Here is a 21,528-nt window from a genome sequence, read left to right on the forward strand (position 1 = left end):
CTGCAGTAGACAGGGCTGAGCCAGGAGCCTGAGATTCTGTCCCAGTTTCCACATAGGTGGCAGGAGCCCCAGTACCTGAGCCATATTCTCCCACTTTGTTAGTCATGTTATTAGCACAGAGCTGGGTAGGAAATGGAGAATCTGGGACTTGAATGCTCGTTTATGGTTCTGGTGTCGCAGACAGAAGAGGCAGTTTTTTCTCGACTGACTGCCTCTGTTTGCGAAGGACATTGCTCACACGTTGGTTAACCTGAGCATATCTTTTTACAACTGAAAGGAATATCGACTTTGTGATTATGACTCTTATTCTCATGGAGCGACAAGAGTCTTGAAGGCTGGTTTCAACAGCCTTCCTTTCCTCTTTGGATTCCCTTCAGAGTTAAAAGCCCCTTCTTGGCACAACTGAGTTGGCATAATCTTCTCAAGATTCATCCATATTGCAGCATATATCAGAATTTTCTTTCTTTTTATGGATGAATAGCATTCCAGTTTACATCTGTACCACATGTTTGGTGTTCATTCATCCCTCAGTGGACACTGGGAATGTTTCTACTTTTGGCTATTGTGAACACTACAGTCAACATCAGTGATCAAATATCTGAGCCCCTGCTATTAGTTCTTTTGGGCATAAAGCTAGCAGAAGAATTGTTGGGTCACATTGTGATTCTATTTTTAAATTTTTGGATAAAGGACAAAGTGTCTACCAAAGCAGCTGTATCATTTTGTATTTCTAATAGCAGTGCAGAAATGTTCCAGTTTCTTCTGGTTACTCAACATGGCTTGTTAATCTCAATAGTTTAAAAATCATAGCCATCCTCATACAGGTGAAATGCTACCCCATTGTGATTTAGATTTGCGTTGCTAGTGACTAGTTGTGGCTGAGTGTCTTCTTAGGTGTTTATTTTCCGTTTTTTTGGTCAAAATGTACACAAGTGTTTATTCAAATTTTGCCCCCTCTTTTTCCCTTTCTAGTATTCTGGAGACTAGACACTTCTCAGATATATTGTATAGCCATGAAGAGTTTTACATAAATGAGACCACATGTCTTCTCCTTTGTAATTCTTTTCTATTACCTAATCTAATTTCCTTAAATCAATAGATATAAACGTGAGTTATTATTTGTAGTAACTCATGATGTTCCATTACATAAATTAATTATGATATAGGCTACTTTCAGTTATTTGTTGTTTTCCCATTGTATCACTGCTATATAAAAACATCCTCATGAACCAGTAAGAGGATGGGCTATATAAAACTGCAATTGTATTGAAACTGTTTAAAAAGATTTATTTATTTTTATTGGAAAGGCAGATCTACAGAGAGAATAAGAGAGAGAAAGAAAGGTCTTCTATCCACTGGTTTTCTACCCTGTGGCTACAGTGGTTGGAGCCACGCTGATCCGAAGCCAGGAGCTAGGAACTTCTTCCTGGTCTCCCACACAAGTGCAGAATCCCAAGCTTTTGGGTCATCCTACAGTGCCTTTCTGGGCCATAAGCTGGGAGTGGGATTGGAAGTGGATCAGCCATGACATGAAACAATTCCCATATGGAATGGGGTGCTTGCAGGAGGAAGATCAGTCAATTGATCCATTGTGCCATACCTGTATTTGAACTCTTTAACATGTGTGTTTTATTTAATTATTTTAGATTTATTTTCATTCAAAGTCAGATTTACAGAGAGGAGGAATGACCGCAACTTCCAGAGCTGAGCTGATCCAAAGCCAGGAGCCAGGAGCCTCTTTCGGGTCTCCCACATGGGTGCAGGATCCCAAGGCTTTGGGCCATCCTAGACTGCTTTCCCAGGCCACAGGCAGGGAGCTGAATGGAAAGCGGGGCAGCCAGGATTAGAGCTGGCATTCATATGGGATCCTGGCACGTTCAAAGTGAGGACTTTAGCCATTAGGCCACCATGCCAGACCCAAAATGTGTGTTTTAGGAACTGATAATAATAGTAGAGAAAAAGTTGGAGGGAATATTAATGTGCTAATAATAGAATAAGCTTGACAAAACTATATTTGCTTTTTATAGTTTTGCTAAATTTTGTTTTATTTTTTTCAAACAAATTATTAAGAATAATACAGCGGTGACATTGTTTTAAGCTGATGGCAGGGACACTGGCATCCCACATGAATGTCAGTTTGATTCCAGCTGCTCCACTTCTTTTTTCTTTAAGATTTATTTTTATTACAAAGTCAGATATACAGAGAGGAGGAGAGACAGAGAGGAAGAGCTTCCATCTGCTGATTTATTCCCCAAAATGGTCATACTGGTTTCAGCTGAGATGATCCAAAGCCAGGAGCCAGGAGCTTCTTCCAGGTCTCCCACACAGGTACAGGGTCCCAAGGCTTTGCACCATCCTCGACTGCTTTCCCAGGCCACAAGCAGAGAGCTGGATGGGAAGTAGGACTACCGGGATTAGAACTGGCATCCATGTGGGATGCTAGTGCTTGCCAGTGAAGGACTGAACAATCACTCTGGGTCCATGATCTTTTTGCTTTTTACATCTTGAACTTTTGATTAAGTGGAACATTAAACCTTTGGCTATAATTCAAATTTAAACTATGTTAGCTCTCTCTGTACATACATATGTATATGCATATATATGTAGTAAGTTTCAACGGTTTAATGTACACAGAATATACAAAGATCTGTATCCAGAATGCAAGGAGTATATGTTCTTTTGGGGTATGTGGGAACATTAACAAATTTTAGAATAAACATTAGACTAAAAAGGTAGCATTGAACATTTCAAAGGCTCAATATCATGCAGATTGTATTCTACAATCATAGCTTGATAAAATTAAAAAATAAGATTAAATGCTAAATCTGTTTGTGGAGACAGATTATGTGGTATGTATTCTTTTAGTTAAACTGCTGGCATTATGGTGCAGTGAATTCAGCTACTAATTGTGATGCTGGCATTCCTGTATGCTGGTTTTAGCCCTGTCTGTTCAACTTCCAATTGAACATTATGCTAATGTACCTGCAAGTGCAGCAGATTATGGTCCAAGTGTTGTACACCTCTGCCACTCACTTGGGAAACCTGGCTGAAGTTCTCTGTCCTGGCTTTGGCTTGGCCTGGACTAGCTGGTTGTACCCCTTTGGAGGAATGAACCAACAGATGGAAGTTGTAAAAAAGAAATATCTTTTAGAATGAGAACATGCTGGAATCACCATGCTCAATATTTGTGGAATAAACTTCTGTAGCATGGAGGTGGGGAACATGATAGTGTTACATGTATTGATAAACAAATAAGATTAAAGGTGGGACAGGGTTTAGGCCAGGCTTTGCTTGGATGCTGAGCCCACTGGCATGCGCAAGAACCTAAATTGGTGCAGGCTAGCTGGGCTAGGCCACAGCACAGTACCAGGACTGGGTACGAGTCATGTAGGGCTTGACCACAGTGTCCCCTGACAGGGACAAGATCCAGGGCAGGGAGCATGCCTAGCAGGGGAAATGTGAGCGTTCCTATTGCTAAGCAGTATCTGCCATATACATGGCATACATGAAGATAGTGTCCAGGCTAAGCTACAATTCCCGTAAATGTGCATGAGAGGTGGATGGAATGTGGGCTGGGCTGGGCTAGGCCACAGCAGAGGCTGGCACATGCCAAAGCATGGGCTGGTGTGGTCTGGTGAGTGTTACTGGGGTCACTTCAACTAGGCTACGACATCCGCTGGTATCTGTGAGGACCAGCTCTGTGGTGGGCTGGCTGAGCTGGGCCATGGCACTCATCCATTCACCTGAAGTATGGGACTGGGATGGAACTCACCAGACAACTGCATCCACTGGTATGTGCATAAGCTGGTGCAAAAGACAGACCACACCTGACCCTACAGTGGCCGATGCACATAAGGTCATCTCAAGTCGAGGTTTCTTGGAGAACTCCCTAGTTGGAGCACTGGACTCAGACCCTGGCCATTGGGAAAAATCACAGAATGTGTTTCCCAACCTTGGAGTGTATGTATCGGGACTGGGCCTCCTCAGTTGCTGATGCCTGTGCAGTGGACAGCATGCCCAGGTGAACATGGGAGACATGACAGCCAGCGCATCAATGAGACATCAACAGCCTCGTGAGAGGATGGAAAGCAAAACAGATCAGACAATTCTGGCAAAGCTAGCAGCATGTTCCTTGGTCTGTGGATGCACTCAGATGGACTTTGTTAACCACTAGACCTTTGGAAGATTTTTTTCAGCCCTAGAGCAACGAGTCCAACAACTTGTCAGTAAGGACTACCAAAACCACTCAAGTAACACCCTCAGAACACTTTTCCTCACATTGAGGTCTCTAAGGGCATAATCAAATGACTTATCTAGGCTGTCTCCAGGGTGTAGTGTGACAGAAGGGTGGTCCTCTACCCCTTCTCTGTGCAGACACAGAAGGAAAAAAAACCTGAAACATGTTCCACCCATCTTCCTCTATAGTGGACCGACTCACCCTAATTAGAGATCCACATTGGTGTACGTACTTCTTGATTATGCCAATAATATAAAAACAAAAAAAATTTAAAAACAAACAGAAGCCCTCTGAACAAATATGTTTAATTAAAAGAATTGGAAACAACAGAACTTAACAAAAGTAGCAAGGTAGACAGACATGTAAGACTTAAAAACTGGGGTAAAGTCCTCGCCATGCACACGCTAGGATCTCATATGGGCGCTGTTTTGGTTTGTGTCCCAGTGGCCCCACTTCCCATCCAGTTCCCTGCTTGTGACGTGGGAAAGCAGTTGAGGATGGCCTAAAGGCTTGGGATGTGCACACACGTGGGAAATCTGGAAGAAGCTCCTGGCTTCTGGCTTCAGATCATCTCAGTACTGGCCATTGCAACCACTTGGGGAGTGAATCAGTACATGGAAGATCTTCCTCTGTGTCTCTCCTTCTCTCTGTATATCTGACTTTCCAATAAAAATAAATAAATCTTAAAAAAAGAGTTAAAGATTGAAATCAAAGTCGTTAATTGAGGATTTTAGCAGCAGTCAAAAACAGTAAATTTTTAGCAAAATGAAAAGCAATCTAAATGATTGAAATGATTAAAAATTGAAATTGAATGACAGAAATGGGTATTTCACCAGAGAAAGTTTGAATAATAGTTCACATTTGCTAGACACAAGAACATCCAATCATCTTATTCTGAGTTTTTTTTTTAAACCAAAGGCTGAAGCTGTCATGTGGATTTGTGATTCGTCAGATAGCTAATTAATTTATTTTCAGGACTTGTTTTGGCAACTGATAACTGAATGTTAGATAGGGCCCAATGTATCTAATTTAAGTGTGTGTTTGTGTGTGTGGTGTGATTTGAAAAAGATGAGACAGACATATTTCACCTACTGCTTTACTTAGTGCTTACAATAGCTGTGGCTGTGCCAGGTCAATGCCAGGAGACCCAAGTGCAATCAAAGTTTCCTGTATGGATGGCAGGGTTGAATCATTACCTGCTGCCTCCCAGGATGTGCACTCATAGAAAATTGGAAATGGAGCTGGGACTTGAACTCAGGTCCTCAATATGAGTTCTGCTCCAACTGCAATGCCAAATACATGCCCCTCCATGAGTCATTTTTGGGGAAGAGGGATTATACATAATATCTGAATTCTCATGTCCGTTTGGGTCATATAGAATACTTACTGTCAAGTTGTACAGCATTGCAAAGTTGCAGAACGTTAGACTAATTTAATGTTGAAATAATAGGCTAAGGGTAAGAAAACCAAGTTGAAAACATGAACACTGTATTCTCTCTCTAAACCAGGTAAAGCATATTTCATATGTTGATACATAATCCCCACTGCTTGTCAGTTGTGGAAAAGAATAAAAGAAAACCCATAAATCAGATTTAGAAATCACATGAAGACTGGCCTAAGATGACACTCAGGCACTAGCTAAAACTCTTAAAATCTAATATTCTTCATAAATTTGGATATGGGCCTTGGGTATAAGATATTCTTTCTCATTTGCGATTTCCTTGGCTCAGTGCCCTATTCTAAAATTACTTTAATGATCAGGGTCACTTACTATGTCGTTTATGGGACAGTTTTAACCTGAGCCTCATCTCATTTGCAAAGCAGAAATGACAAAACCCCACCTCACACTCAGTAACAAAGCTTTTCACATATTTAGGTAGTGGTTGCCTCTTTAGTAGTGACTGTTAAGTAGTGTGCTTGGAGAAAGAAATGATTTTCCACTTTTACTGCCTTGTACTCTTCTGAATTGTTAGAACTTAACTTGTGGATTCTTTATTGATTGTATTTTAAGATAAAAAACAAAGTCCTCAGGATAGATGTTTAACTTAGCAGAAAAGATGCCAGTTAGGGTGCTTGTATCCCACATTGGAGTATCTTTGGGTTTCACACCTGGCTGTGCCTCTTACCTTCAGCTACCTGCTAACGTGGACTGCTGGACCAAGCAGTGATGGCTCAAGGTAATTGAATTCTTGCTACTAATGTGGGAAACCTGGGATTGGATTTCCTGCTCCTGGCTTTGTCTGTGTCTACCCAGTCAATTACGGGCATTTGAATAGTGAACAAACATATGAGACGTCTGTGCTTGTTTTCTTTCCCTCTCAGTGAAATGATAACTCAAAGCATGGTAATTGAATTATATTCTATTAGGTGACCTACCTGAAACTGTTGTAAATAGACATCTTAAATGTAGACAGCCAAAAGAACAGGAATGGTGGAATAGAAAGCATTAACACTTATTTTTTTCATGCTGGAATGCAAATAAGTGAGTGTTGTCTGAGTTACCCAGGAGACCAAAATCCTAAGATGACAATAGGAAAAGGCAAGAATAATCCTGATTACAGCAGAGAATGCTCAAGATTTAAGAGTTGGAAGCAAAAGAAATCTGGAAATAGGAGCAGAAAAAGAAAAAAAAATTTAAATATCCCAAGTTGCCCAAAGAAATGAGTCAACCAAAGTTGACATTCCAATTTATGTAACTAGAACTTCTGACCAGCCTTTTGGCCCCACTCTTCCATAGTCAACAGAGGTTCCACCCAGAGAATGAAACAAGCAGGTTGAATACAAGTAGAAGGAATACTCAAAATATATATAGCTTTTATAATTTCAGATACTCAAAATAGACCACCCCTTTGAAATAATGAAATGCTACAAAAGTAACAAAAGATGAAATCATAGAGATTAGAAATATAATAGTAAAAATGAAAAGATCAGTAGAAGGTTTATAAATCTTTTTCACAGCAGGTCAACAAAGGAAAAGAAGTACAAGACTGAAAAGTAAATAGAAAAATCCAGTCCAGTTGGTCCAGATGTAAAAAAGATAATAAAGATCAATGAAAGTTTATACATGAAATGATTGAAAGAATTCTTTCAGAGCTGTAAGGTCTAAACATAAAAGCTGAAGGTACCAAATGCCCTTCACCATGGATATAGACTTTTACCTAGAGATATCATCAAGAAATGCTGAATTGTCTGAACTAAGACAGGATCCTAATGACCTAGCATTCTATATCTAGCCAAGCTAATACATATGAGACATTTTAAATATGCAAGGCCTCAAAAACTCACTTAAATACACAACTTTTCCACCAAGTCTTCATCATACCAAGGGAGTAAAGCAAGAAAAAAAAAATGAAGAAAGCAAATACTGAAAAAGAGTTCCGACATATAACGGAGGGAAGGAGAAATTTCTAGAATGATGGTGAAAAGAGATTCTTAAAAATGGACACTTCAGGCATAGAAATCTACAGATCCAGATTATAGCTGGATAGTTTCTAGATAATAACACCTTAAAAGAAAGTGTTATATATGGATATAATGAGATGAGATTTGTAGAGCTAGAGTAATTAGAGCTAGAAACAGTGCTGTTGCATTGTAAAAACTAAGCAGCCAAAGTGCTATGATTTATATATTGTTTGATTGCCTCCCAAGGCTTTATGTATTGAACTTTAAAATTTATTTTCAAAACTTTTGATTAGCATGGAGTACATTGTATTGGGCAGAGTATAATCTCACAACATATATACACAATATAAATGATTCGTATAAATTAAACCTCCTGTTTCCTTTATCATATACTGTGGATTTTTCTTCTACTGTTCTGTAGAACTCCAGTACTTATTACCTGCATCAAATCCGTTTTTAGCAGCGATTATCAGATTTGTGTATATATGTGAATATATATATATATTTATCTATATCCCTATATCCTGCTACCCTTCCCATCCACTAATGATCACTCCTTTAGACTGATGCTTATAGCCCCATGTATCCCCTTTCTTGTGACATATTAACAGATGGAAATTTAATCCATCCATGGTGTTTAAAAATGTAATTGGGAAACCATTAGGATTAGGTCAGTTCATTGGGAAGAAGCCCCTGTGATTAAAGAAGTGTGGCTTTTCTAAGATTAGGGCAAGAGACCAGAAAAATTTGTTGTTACATATAACCTGTATTTGAATGTATCTTTTTTTAAGATTTATTTTATTTATTTATTTATTTTCATTGAAAAGGGAGATTTACAGAGAGAAGGAAAGACAGAAAGATCTTCCATCCAATGGTTCATACCCCAAGTAGTTGTAGCAGCTGGGACTGAGCTGATCTGAAGCCAGGAGCCAGGAGATTATTCTGGGTTTCCCACGTGGGTGAAGGGTCCCAAGGCTTTGGACCATCTTTGACTGCTTTCCCAGGCCACAAGCAGGGAGCTGGATGGAAAGTGGAGCAGCCGGGACATAAATCAGTGCCCATATTGGATCCCTGCACATTATACCCATCCCTACAATGTGGCCGAACTTTGAAAACATTAAGCCAAGTGTATAGTAGTCATAGACTAGACAAAAGGCCATATTGCATGATTCCAGTTATCTGAAATCTCTAGTCTAGGAATATTTGTTCCACTGGAAAGTAGATTGTGGCTGCTACAGATGAAGGGGATGGGAATGGAGAGTGATGTTGCATCTCTATGGGCCTTCTTTTTTGGGGGAGGAGATGGAATTAATTTTAAAATTAGGTAGTTGTGACAGTTGGGTAGCTTTGTAAATGTATTAAAAATTAGTAAGTAGTACATAAAGTGAATGAACTGTATATGTAATTTAGATTTCAGCATCATTTTAAAAATGAAGCATAGGAGGCTGAGGCCTACAATAAAACTTGATCTGTTTCTGGAGAAAGTATATGGGTTTCCTGGCTCCCAGAAATTACCACTCGACATAAATTCAGCAGCTGGAGGAACAGCTTGACCTACCTACATTTCTTTCCTAGGAAAATCTTTATCTTCTGGATTTTGGATCTTAGGGCTAGAATAGGAGTCTTTCATGAACTTCATTCACAAAACTCTCCAGTTATTTATTTGTAAAACTCCCAAATGTTTTTCCTCCCACGGTCATCTGGGCTATATTTGGTCATGTGGAGTCCAATAGAACTTGGATATTATGTGGCCTTGGACAAAAATTAGTTTACTTCCTTTGAACCTTCATTTCCCTCCCAGTATCTGCTTCTCAGCATTGTGAAGACTGGAATGAGCTGATGAGCTTTCAGCAGGTATCCCGGTGCCTGGCCTGGTGCAGGCCTGTGCTAATGTTAGCTTCGCCTTCTGTCTCACTATCAAAACATTTCTCTGATCAAAAGCACATTCATCAGAAGACAAAGACCACTTAACTCTGTCCTAATTTCTTGCCCAGCAACGGATGACCTGTAGCTCTAAACTAATGTGAGGCCTGTAAACTCTGTTTTTTTTTTTTTAAGATTTGCTTATTTTTACTGGAAAGGCAGATGTGTAGAGAGAATGAGAGACAGAAAGATCTTCCATCTGCTCGTTCACTCCCCAAGTGGCTGCAAAAGGTTGGAGCTGAGTTGATCTGAAGCCAGGAGCCAGGTCTGCCACGTGGATGCAGCATCCCAAGGCTTTGGGCCATCCTCTGCTGTTTTCCCAAGTCCAAGCAGGGAGCGGGATTGCAAGTGGAGCTGGAGGGACAAAAATCAGGATCTGTGTGGGATCCCAAGTCTGCAAGGCGAGGATGTAGCCACTAGGCTATCACCCTGGACCCCCCTTTTAAAACTCTGTGTTCCTGTTGTTTTCCAAGCCCTGAAACCTTGTAGATGCCAAATCAGTTTGACTTCCTATGAGACAATAGAAACCATTTACAGAGCTTTCCCAGCATGATGTTGAGAGGGTTGCAGAATGTCAATGTTGGAACATGACAAATGAGCATTGTTAGTGCTGCTTTGGAGGCTGTGTGATTTCCAGTTGTGCTGAGCAGCCTAGAACTTGATTAAAGCTGAGTCCATATGCTTAAAAAATAACAAAGAATGACTTCAATGAGGCAGGTCCAGGTTCTAGTTATCTTTGACTCATCATTAGGCTGTGTAACTACACTATAGATTATCTTGTTCAAGGCATGCCAGTTCACTCTTGTGTTTCTCCTTTTTTTTTTTTAAGATTTATTTATTTTGATTGGAAAGTCAGATACAGAAAGAGGAGGAGAGAGAGAGAGGAAGATCTTCTGTCCGATGATTCACTCCCCAAGTGAGCGCAATGGCCGGTGCTACGCAGATCCAAAGTCAAGAGCCAGGAACTTTTTCTGGGCATCCCACATGGGTGCAGGGTCCCAAGGCTTTGGGCCATCTTTGACTGCTTTCCCAGACCACAAACAGGGAGCTGGATGGGAAGCGGGGCTGGTGGGATTAGAACTGGCACCCATATGATATCCCAGAGCATTCATGATGAGGACTTTAGCTGCTTGGCCTCGGCGCCGGGCCCTGTCTTTCCTTTTAAAAAGAATTTGAACGAGTGCTTAATAGATGTGAAAGGTAATGTACAGAAGATGAGGCTGCTGCCAAACAGGCCCTTTTTAAATTGTACTTCTCTGTGTAACAGCTCCCAGACTCTCCAGCTGTATCAACAGGAACTACCCTTTCTGTAGACACAATGATTTGGGGTTGTATTTTAGGAACTTGAAACTGCTGAGACAACTGCAAAAGTAAATTCTATGATGGATTTTTTTTTTCCTTCTGAGGAGCTATTGAAATTGACCACATGAAGCAGGACACTGTGTCCTTCCTTGTCATTTCTAGGCAGACAGGAAGCCAACCTACAGACGTGTAATCTGTGCCCTTTCTCCCACATTTAGGAGCGGAAAAAGAAATTTGAAAAGGATGGGGAAAGGTTTTATTCTTTGCTGGACCGGCACTTACACCTGTCATCTAAAAAGAAAGAATCTCAGTTACAAGAGGTATGTGTAATTGCCCTTGCCTACCCTGGCCATTCTGTTTGGAAGCAGTGGCAATTTCCTGTGGCAAGGCTTTCCCAATACCTTGTCTCAGTGGTAAACCAGGTGTGATGTTTGTACTTGCAGTTAAACCTATGGCCTGGGACTCAAGAGACTTACATTACTGAGCCCGTTCCTCCGCTGGTTCACAGTGAGACATTGGCTAGCTTAGTCTGTTCTCAGTCTCAGTTCCCCGTGGATAAGCAGAGCAGTGGTACTCAGTGATCTTCACTCCTTTTAAATTCTAGGTCTCTGTTGGCAGAGTCCACATTAGGATATGTTTACATTGTGATATTTGGCAGATTAGGGACATTTCTTTTCATTTTTTCCCCTTAGACGATCCATTACCTGCTTTTGGTCCTGTTCTAGGACTAGCAGTTACATGAGACTTAGAGTGGCTTTGATTCCAACAAGCCACCCTTTGGTGAGAGCCTGTACTAGATGGGGCACTGTGTTGGGAGCATCAGCACTCCAGAGAGAGTGAGATATGCTCCATGCCCTTCTGCAGCTTCAGTTCGGAGGCTAGGATAATACACATTGCTTCCTTAAAAAAAAAGATTTATTTATTTTTATTGGAAATACAAATCAGATTTACAGAGAGGAGGAAAGACAGAAAGATCTTCCATCCACTGGTTCACTCCCCAGGTGGCCGCAATGGCCGAAGCTGAGCTAAACCCTAAGCCAGGAGCCAGGAGTTTCTTCCAGGTCTCCCACATGGGTGCAGGGTCCCAAGGCTTTGGGCCCCCCTTGGCTGCTTTGCCAGGCCATAAGCAGGGAGCTGGATGGGAAGTGGAGCAGCAGAGACATGAACTGGCACTCATGCTTGCAAGGTGCTTGCAAGGTGAGAATTTACCCATTAATCCGTTGTGTTGGACCCCACATTGTTTTTTTTTTTTTTTTACAAGTAGAATTATTTTGCATACCTGTGTGTGTGTGGAGGGGGGATGTTTTTATGGGGGAGGGGTGGGGAAATGGAAAAGAGAAGATTCACATCTGGATCTGGGAAATTTACTTTGGGAAAGAATGCTGCCCTTCCAATTTGAGGTGGCCATTTGAAAATAAAGTTTTATTAAGATTGATTTATGTTGAAATTCACAATTACAGTGAGAGTGAGAGACAGTGAGTTACCTTCAGTCACAAGTTCACTCCACAGATGACTGCCATAGCCAGCCATGGGTTAGGCGGAAGCCACTAGCCCAGAGCTTCATCTGGGTCTCCCACATGGGTGGCAGGGGCCTAAACACTTGGACCATCTGCTGCTGCTTTCCGAAGCCATTATCAGGGAACTGGATCAGAAATTGAGCAGCTTGGATAGAACGGGATGCCCTTCTGAAGGTTGAGAATTTTGTTGTGTGCTCAGTCGAGGGTGTTTGTATGACTAGTCCCCCAAGGAAATCCTAGAGTACTCCATCTCTATTGAGTTTCCCCGGGAAATAACATTCTACTTGCGCTGCTAGAATGTGTTGAAAGAATAACTGTGTCTGTGTGATACCACTGAGCACTCTTGGAGGCTTACACCGAGTTTCTCCTGGTTTTACCTCCTGTCCCTTTTTGCTTTTCTTGTGTCCTGTCACTGACAGAAGTCGTAGCTATGAGTATGATTCTTACTGAGCCCTGTGGAGTTCTCCTAGAAAATGCCCAAACCTGGGGTTGATCTTGGGGATCCAAAACAGTCGGGATTTCTGCAAGTTTTTGCTGTGAAAGCGTCTAGAGTATCCTGAGAGTTCAGTGACATGTGTAGCTATCCCTGGGGACTTTCTTGAGTAGAAGGATGCAGTGTTTATAATTGTTCAAGCAATAATTGATCTGAATGGCTTCAGACTAGTCACCTTTTTTTAAAATTCAGAGGTTTTATTTTTAGAACACTTTTAGGTTTATAGAAAAATTGAAGGGAGGGTGTAGAAATTTTCCATATACCTATAATCCTTCCCTCAATAATGTTACTTACTGTTAATATCTTGCGTTATGGTGGCACATTTGTTATAAAGATTAACCAAAGTAATGTATGCTCTATGGATTTTTAAAAAATTTTAAAGACAAAGTTGCAGAGAGGAGAGACAGGGAGAGACGGAGTTCTTCTGCCCATTGGTTCGCTCCCCAAATGGCTAAAGCAGTGCACCTGAACAGATCCAAAACTAAGAGCCAGGAGCTTCTGGATCTCTGACATGGGTGCAGGTGTCCAAGAGCTTTCCCAGAGCTGGATGGGAAGTAATGCATTTGTGACATGAGCCAGCACCCATATGGGATGCTGGCAATGCAGGCAGACATTTAGACTGCTATACTATAGAGGCAGCCCTGGAAGATTCATTCATGACTAGCAAGCATTAGATGGATAGAAGTCACATCTGAATGTACAGTTGTCAGCTTCTACAGGTTGTATGAGGAAGGGACCATCTTTACTGCTGCATGCCTGATATTGAGGTAGTGTCTGTCTGTGTTTGAGGGCCACTTAAAGGCCATACCAACACAGTGTGTATGCACATAGCACCTGTCCGTAGGTGATGGCTGCCCGAGTGATTTCACAGGCCTCTGGTAGCCAACCTGTTTTGCTTCCTAAGGCTTAAGATAGTAGATCAGGGCCAACTGTCTGCTTCTCAGTGCCAGAGTGGGCTGAGCTTCTGTGTTCTACTGCTTAGCCATTTCTTGAGGTCATAGAAGAGTGACCAAGGCTTTGCAATAGTCTCTCAGGTGGCCTTGGCAAGCCAAGGCACTTAGAAAAACTTCCTGCATTGTTTCCTGGTGTCTTGGATGGGTTACAGGAACTGCTCATTGGTTTTTCTGGCCTCTTGTGGGCTGAGCTGTTTTTGCTTCTAGGGGCCAAAGGTGCATGGGAAAGGCTACTCTGCTGCTTCCAGGGTAACTGTTCTGTAGGAGCATCTTCAGGGAGGTTCTTTCAGCTCCTTGTCTGTATTCTTCTTGGGACCAAGATATGGTAGGTAGATAGATCCTCCTGGCTCATTTGTAAGGCTGGGTCAACGGGGCTTCTGACTGCAGTTGCCTGACTGCATCAGAGGACTCTGGATTTGTAGGATCGAAAGATGATGACACCATATAGCAAGAATTTGTGTAGGGAGGGGTGGTGTGTTCTGAGCTCTTTCTCTGGTGACAGTACAGCAGTGTGGTCACTTAGCTTCCTCAGCTGGGCTCAGGACTTGTGAGAGTGTGTGAGATTCTACAGCAGTAATGTTTCCGGTGTCCATGGCATGTGTAGGGACTTGCAGACCTCCCATTTAGCTTTTCCTGCTGCAACATCCGAGTGAGTTCAGGTTTGATCTTGAGGGCTCGAATAGTAGATCTATGCTTGGTCTTCCTTCTTTATAAGGTCATGGTGTGTCTCCTTGCTCTGCCACATCTACTCCTGTGCTCACGTTCTTGTCCCACTCTTCAGTAGCTGGAGTCTTCTGTGCTGCCCCAAGGTTGGAGCATGTTTCGGGAAGCAGTCCCTTGGCATCCTGACCAATAATTGCACATGCTCATGCTTAGTCTTTGGATACGGGCCTGGAAGCAGGCTCTGTGTGGTTCTTCCTGGCACTGGAGTTTACTTTGGCCTGGTGCTAATGCTTGTATTTAATTTCCTCTCCCTCCCCCAAATGGCATCTTTCTTCATGGCATCTCCCTTCCTGCTGTGTTGCTTGGGGTCGGGAGAGGGATGGCATATGCCACTCTTTCTGTCTTTTTGTGTGCGTGTGTTTTCTCATTATTCTCATTATTTATGCTACAGCTAGGCACTGTGGCCTCTTACCTGACTTTCCTAGATCTTGCAGAAGCAGATTGATGCTTGAATAACTGTTCAAATTGGTGTCTCCGTGGGAAGATAATGTTTTTTGTATGCCTTTGGTGTTTTCATGTCTTGTCTTGCTTTATTTGAAAGTTATATGTGGTTTCATTTCCTTTTTAGCATATCAATTCTATTTGTTTTGAAGACTTCCCAGTGGTTTCCCTAGAGCACACAATATGCATTTACAGCTAATCCGGGTCTACTTCAAGTAATGCTCTTCTGCTTTGTGGGTGGTATAACAATTTCAGAATTCATAGCTTCTCCCTTCAGTCTCTTATAATACTGCTGTCATTCATTTCACTTATTTGATAATCATCAGTTAAGTATAACAAATATGGAACTTGTTTTTACATTCTTTCATTGCTTCTCTACTACTCTTCCTTTTGTAGGTCACGTTTCATTTTTGTTCTAGCTAGAAGACTTTTTAAATATATATTTCTTGCAAGACAGTTCTAATGGTGACACATTCTTTTACATTTTGTTTGTTTGGCAAGGTATTTCTTTTTTTTTTCCCATCACTATTATACGGAATTCTAAGTTGTTGCATTTTTCCTTTCCTGAAATAGTTTCCTTCATGCTCTTCTTCTGCATGGTTTCTTAGAGGGAAGCTGATGTATTTTTTATCCTTATTCATCTGCTTCTTTGCTGTAGCTTCTTTGAAAAATTTCTCTCCAGTCTTTAATACTTGGATATGGTATGCTTATACATAGATTTGTTATTTTTCCTGTTTGATCTTTCCTTTTAATAAACTCTGAAGTCATCATTATTTTGGATATTTAATTCTTCTCTTTTTCTTGTTTCAATATTCTGAGTATACACATGTTATAACTTTGGTACTTGCTAAACAGTTCAGTAACTGAATTGAATATTCAAGTAAAAAGTTGGATATTCTGCTCTAAGTATTTCACAATTTTTTTTTCTTGTTGCATTTCCGTCTTCAAATGATCTATTTTTAAGTTCACTGAATCTGTTCTTAGTCCTGTCCAGGCTCTCAGCGAGGCTTTTAAAAGTATTTATTTCTGCTATGTCATTTTGATTTTAAGCATTTCCTTTCTTTGAGTTTTCATCTGGGTGACAATAATATCCATCTACTCTTGCTTGTTTTCCTGTTTGTCCATTAGAGCTTTTATCATTATTAATCATAGCTATTTTAAGCTGATAGTGTATAATAATTCCATAATCTTTTCTTTATGTGAATTGAGTTCCGAAACTTGTTCTTTCTTCCCAGATCATTTTTATGCCATTTTTTTCACCTTTTTATTTCTTATTGAAAGATGATGTTGAGGTAAAAGGAACTGAAGTGAATAGATCTTGAGATCTTCTATTTGTCTGATCCGGGGTTAAGCTGTGTTACATGTGCTGTACCTGTAGTTATCTGAGGCTAAAATGACCTATGTTAATCATGTTTCTGTCTTTGGATTTCCTTTGAGAGTTGTGAAATAAGATAGCCGTGTTCCTAGCACTGACCATGCTCCTCATAGCTCTGGGTCTACTGCTGCGGTAAATCTTGATTCTCTATATTCGCTTCTCTATTCTGTTTTAGAAGCAGATTTCTTTTTTCTTTTAGATCCCAGAAAAGTTGTTGATTTTTTTTTCTATTTCTTTAACATTTTTCTTGATGTTAGGGTGAAGGTAATAACTTCTACATCTCCTGCATTTCACACCAGAGACTGAAAGTCTTGGATCGGTCATGTTTTACCTCTTGGATTCATATTCTTTATCAGTTGCATGAAAGGATGGGATCACTAATTGCTGGCTAAATCCTCCTCTAGTTCTAGCATTCCGTTGTTTCAATAAGCACTGGCAATTAGAGATGACCATGCCAGTTTGTGACATTTGTTCCTGTCCTTCTACAGGCAGACCTCCAGGTGGACAAGGAGAGGCACAACTTCTTTGAGTCCTCCCTCGATTATGTTTATCAAATCCAAGAAGTTCAAGAGTCCAAGAAGTTCAATATTGTGGAGCCAGTAAGTTCTGTGTGTTAATGAGTGGTCTAAAAATGTTTACCATCGCTTCTTGGCCTTTTGGCTAAGATAGGTGTAAAAATTTTATCGAGTGTCAGGTAAATATAGAGCACTTGGAGCATAAAGTTGGAGTCTCAAAGGTTGTGATGAAGAATCAATGCTTGATAATGAACTTCAAGAACATTGTTATATTGGCTTGTGTTTTTCTTGCCCTCTATTTTCTGTCTTCAGTTCTCCATTTTTCTCTGTTACCGAAGTTTTCCTTTCTCTTTTTTCGTTTCTCTTTCTTCCCTCTCAATTTCTGTAACACTCTACTATTTGCTTCCCTTTATGTCTTTCTTTTCATGTTTCGAAAGGCATCATAAACCAGGTGCTGTATTGAAATATTGGAAATGCATATCCCTTGTACTCAATGACTTCCTAGTGTACTGTTTTTATGCCTTAATTGTGTAATTTTTTTCTCTTCAGTCTCTGTAACTTAATTCCAAAGGCAATATGCCTAATTTTGTTTGACAACTAGGTTTATTTTATTTTGTGAAAAATTTGTATTTATTTGAAAGAGTTACAGAAGGGAAGGGGGTAGGGAGACCGAGAGAGAGAGAGAGAGAGACAGAGAGAAAGAGAGAGAGAGAGAACTAGAGAGAGAGCTAGGGAGAGTGACAGAAAGAGACAGAGCTTCCATCCACTGGCTCACTCTCATAATAGCTGCAATGGCTAGGAGTAAGGAGCTGCACCCAGGTCTCCCACATGGGTGTCAGGGGATCAAACAATTGGGCCACCCTTCACAGTTTTTTCAAGGCTATTAGTGGAAACTGATCATAGTGGATCCAGGACCCAAATTTCCACACTTAAGGTATTTTGGTGACACAGGTGGCTGCTTAACATGCCAAACCACAATATCGTTCCCAAGTATGCTTTATTTTAGTTTTATTTATTTGAAAGAGTAAGCGTGAGCTAGATAAAGGGAAGATGGAAGAGAGGAAGGGGGAGAGAGAGAGGAAAGGAGGGAGGGAAGGAGAGAGAAGAGGGAGACAAGGCAGGGAGGTAAGGAGAGAAACAAATGGAAGGTGAGAGAGAGAGAGAGAGAGAGAGGGAAAGAGAGAGAGAGGGAAGGGGAGAGGGAAAAAGAGGGAGTCAGAGGGAAGAGTAGAGGGAGAGAGAGAGAGAATAATGATGCTGATGATATTGATGATGATGATGATGGTGGTAGAGGGAAGGAAGGAGAGATCTTTCATTTGCTGGTTTAAATGTCCACCACAATTGGGACTGGGGGTAGACTAGCACCAGGAGCTAGAAACTGAATTCAGGTCTGCCACATGGGTGGAGGGGATTCAAGTCCTTGAGACATCACCTGTAGGCTCCCAGGTTTACATCTGCGTGAAACCAGGATTGGAAGCAGAGCTTAGACTTGAGCACAGGTGCTTTGTTGGGGATGTGGGTGTCCCAAGTGTTGTCTTATCCATTGCACCAAATACCTGTCCTCAAGTATATTTACTTTTACTGTATTTTTAATTATATAAAAAAGAACTTACTGCAGAAAACTTAGAAAAAATTGATAGAGAAAATAAAACAAGAAGAGGTAACCTGTGCAAAGATAATTACTGTTAATATTGTGGCAATGATTCTTCCAAATTCTGTCATCTCTATCTGTATGTGTATACTTGTGCGTGTGAATGTGTATACACATATATTCATGTGTGTCTGTATATATTGCCCATGAGGAGGTATAAATGCACATCAGTGCATCAGTTGTATATATCTATATGTATAAACATATTATTCATTTATTTTCTCTTACATACCAGAGATTATGCTAGACACTGGTTTTTCTATATGAGCAAGAAAGACTGAGTCTTTAGGAAGACTCATAGGGTCGACAGAAAGAAAAGAAAGATGCACATCATTATGATGTTTTCCAGTTTTAGTAAAGAAACTGAAAGAAACCAAAAAGTCCTTTAGATCAGATGATCAAGAGGACTTTCTGAAGACCATTCCAGGAAACACCTGTGCACACCTCTTATGTTAAGAATGGTATGCTCAGGGAATGAAAAGGAAGTGATTTTTATTTTTAGATACTTGTGAGAGAAAAGGAGAGCGAAGGAGGTAATGTTTGATAGGAAGGCATAGAACCTGAGTTCAAGAAAATGGGTTTGGGTTTTAGACTAAGCATGTTAGAAAAAAATCCACCAAGTGGGTGTTTTAAGCAGGGTATGCTGGAATTAGTTTTATTATGGCTAGGAAGTGGCTGAAGTAGACATGAGGAAGCCAGTTAGGAGACTGCCAATTGGAGGGAAAAGGAGGTGTTGTTTTGAGTTAGGGTGGTAGAAGTAAAAATATATTTTAGAGATGGGACTAGCAGGAATCACTAATGGATTCAACTGGAATGTAAGTAAAGGAGGAACTGGGGACGATTCTTTAGTTTCTGGTTTGAATGTCTAAATGAGTGATTATATCATTTCCTGTTAGAGAGTGTAAGAAACATGTGGATGTCATGTTAGTTGATAAATAGATAGTTATAAATCTTCTTTCCACTCTGTTATGTCCTGTACATAATGTTCTTTTCTCCTTGCTTTGCAATCCTTGTTATGATTCTGATGTTATATAATACTAATATTACTACTTTCAAAAATAGTATCTATATTTATATATATAATATCTACATAAGAAATATTACACAAAGTTAAAATGTTAAATATAAAAAATAAGACTACAAAAAAGAAACATTGCAACAAAAATGTATACCGTGACTTGAAAAAATAATCATTGATAGTTGTTTTCAATTATTCCTACATATATAACTCATTATGAGTGAAGTTCAGGTCATTGTTTACAAGTGACTTTTCTTCCTTTCTTTTTTCTACAAAATATTTCCATTATAAAATCCCCAATGGGTCTTTTTCTCTTCCATATCTAAAACTTCCCTGTGTACTGTAATTTTATTTTACAAAGTACTTTTAAGGATTTACGCACTCAGGGACTGTGCATCAAATTACTCTACCTTCAAGTATTTGCTTAACTTGGCATTGCAGTGACAACACTTTAAGGTGTAACACTGACAGCGCATCATAGTTTTAATTAATTTCATGTTTTATTTAATTGGAACTTTTCTATCTTTATTAAAAATGTTTGTTTATTCCATGAAAAAGAGTAGTTATTATTTTTTCAAACTGAGTCCAGGGGATGGTCTCCTCTAATTAAGGATAGTTGTGCGTCAGCCTGTTTGTGTTTCTATGACTACATTGAACACTATCCAGAGTAGATCGTTTTGTGAGTTCTCTTTTTAGTTGTTGTTGACTAATCCGAAGGTGCTAAAGATAAAACTGTTTTCATGTGTTATCCCTAGGTTTTGGCCTTTCTTCACAGCCTCTTCATTTCTAACAGCCTGACTGTGGAGCTCACTCAGGACTTCCTCCCGTACAAACAGCAGCTGCAGCTCAGCTTGCAGAATGTGAGTTTGCTTGTGGGTTTCTTCTTCCGTCTTTCCATTCTGGTTCAAGTTCAGCCTCAGCGATCCTGGCTTTGGAATTCTAGGGTATTGTCCCGCACTTGTCCAGACCACATTGACATGGCTCCCAGATATTTTAGTGTACTGGGCTGTCCTTGCTTTTCCAGTTTCCGCTCCCTGTGTCTTTGAGATGGCTTGTTGTTCAAATCCACCCTTTTACCACCGATAGCTCCGTGTACTCAGCATTTGTTAAATTTGCTAATGCTAGATTAGAATACCGTCATAAGCGACTTCCTTGGCAGTCACGACACTTTCACTGTGTCTTGTTAATACTTTTATTGATGTGCGGTTATTATTATCTTATTATTACTCTTTTATTAATATAAACATGCATGTCTTCATTTTTATCACTATTATTAGAGTTAAATAAAGTATATTTAATAGTTTTATTTCTCATGATGGTTTTCATAGGTGATTGTAGGTATATCCTTTCCATGTGTTGGGGCATATATTAGTGAACTGTCATATGTTCTTTGACTCAGTCATTTATTCAACCCATACTGAATGTTTATAGATACGGTGATCATTTACCCTCTGCCACATGTCATAAAGGAAATTGAACATATCATAATGTGGCACGTAAGTTTTTCTGCCTTGAAGGAATACATAGTTGTAAAAGGAGGGAAGCATAAACACAGATAAATTATGACTCCTTGTGATAAGCGCTACAGTAGATTCAAGACCAAAATTCTTGAAGAAAACCAGAGAACGAACACACATGTTGTTTAGTAGAGTCAGGGAATGTCTCACTAAGCCGATGAATTTGGACTGGGTGTTACAGTGGTTGAAATTTATCGTGTTTTAGATGAAAATACCATTAAGTTGTAATATAAGTAATCTGAGAGAGAGAGAGACAGAGAGACAGAGAGAGACAGAGAGGCTCCCTAAATGACTAATGTGTCTGGTCTGGGCCAGGCCAAAGTCAGGGCAAGGAACTCCATCTGAGTTTCCATGTGGGAGGCAGGGACCAAACAGTTGGCTCATCTTCTTCAGCTTTCCTAAGCATATTAACAGAATGATGGATTGTAAGCAGAGTATCCAGATGTTGAAATGAGAGTCCC

The 21,528-nt window shown here is 40.3% G+C and overlaps 1 protein-coding gene across 1 annotated transcript in view; it reads left to right on the forward strand.

The window, feature by feature from the left end:
• Nucleotides 1-21,528, forward strand: part of OPHN1 (oligophrenin 1) — a 296,207-nt gene that overhangs the window by 114,525 nt on the left and 160,154 nt on the right. Inside the window, exons 6-8 of the mRNA XM_041000958.1 lie at nt 11,083-11,184; nt 16,855-16,965; nt 20,306-20,410. Coding sequence (XP_040856892.1) covers nt 11,083-11,184; nt 16,855-16,965; nt 20,306-20,410 — 318 coding nt within the window. The remainder of the gene's footprint in view (nt 1-11,082; nt 11,185-16,854; nt 16,966-20,305; nt 20,411-21,528) is intronic.

The sequence above is a fragment of the Ochotona curzoniae genome, unplaced genomic scaffold (genome assembly GCF_017591425.1).
Source record: "Ochotona curzoniae isolate NIBS_2020 unplaced genomic scaffold, NIBS_Ocur_1.0 contig_1274, whole genome shotgun sequence".
In the NCBI taxonomy this organism is placed as follows: domain Eukaryota; kingdom Metazoa; phylum Chordata; class Mammalia; order Lagomorpha; family Ochotonidae; genus Ochotona; species Ochotona curzoniae.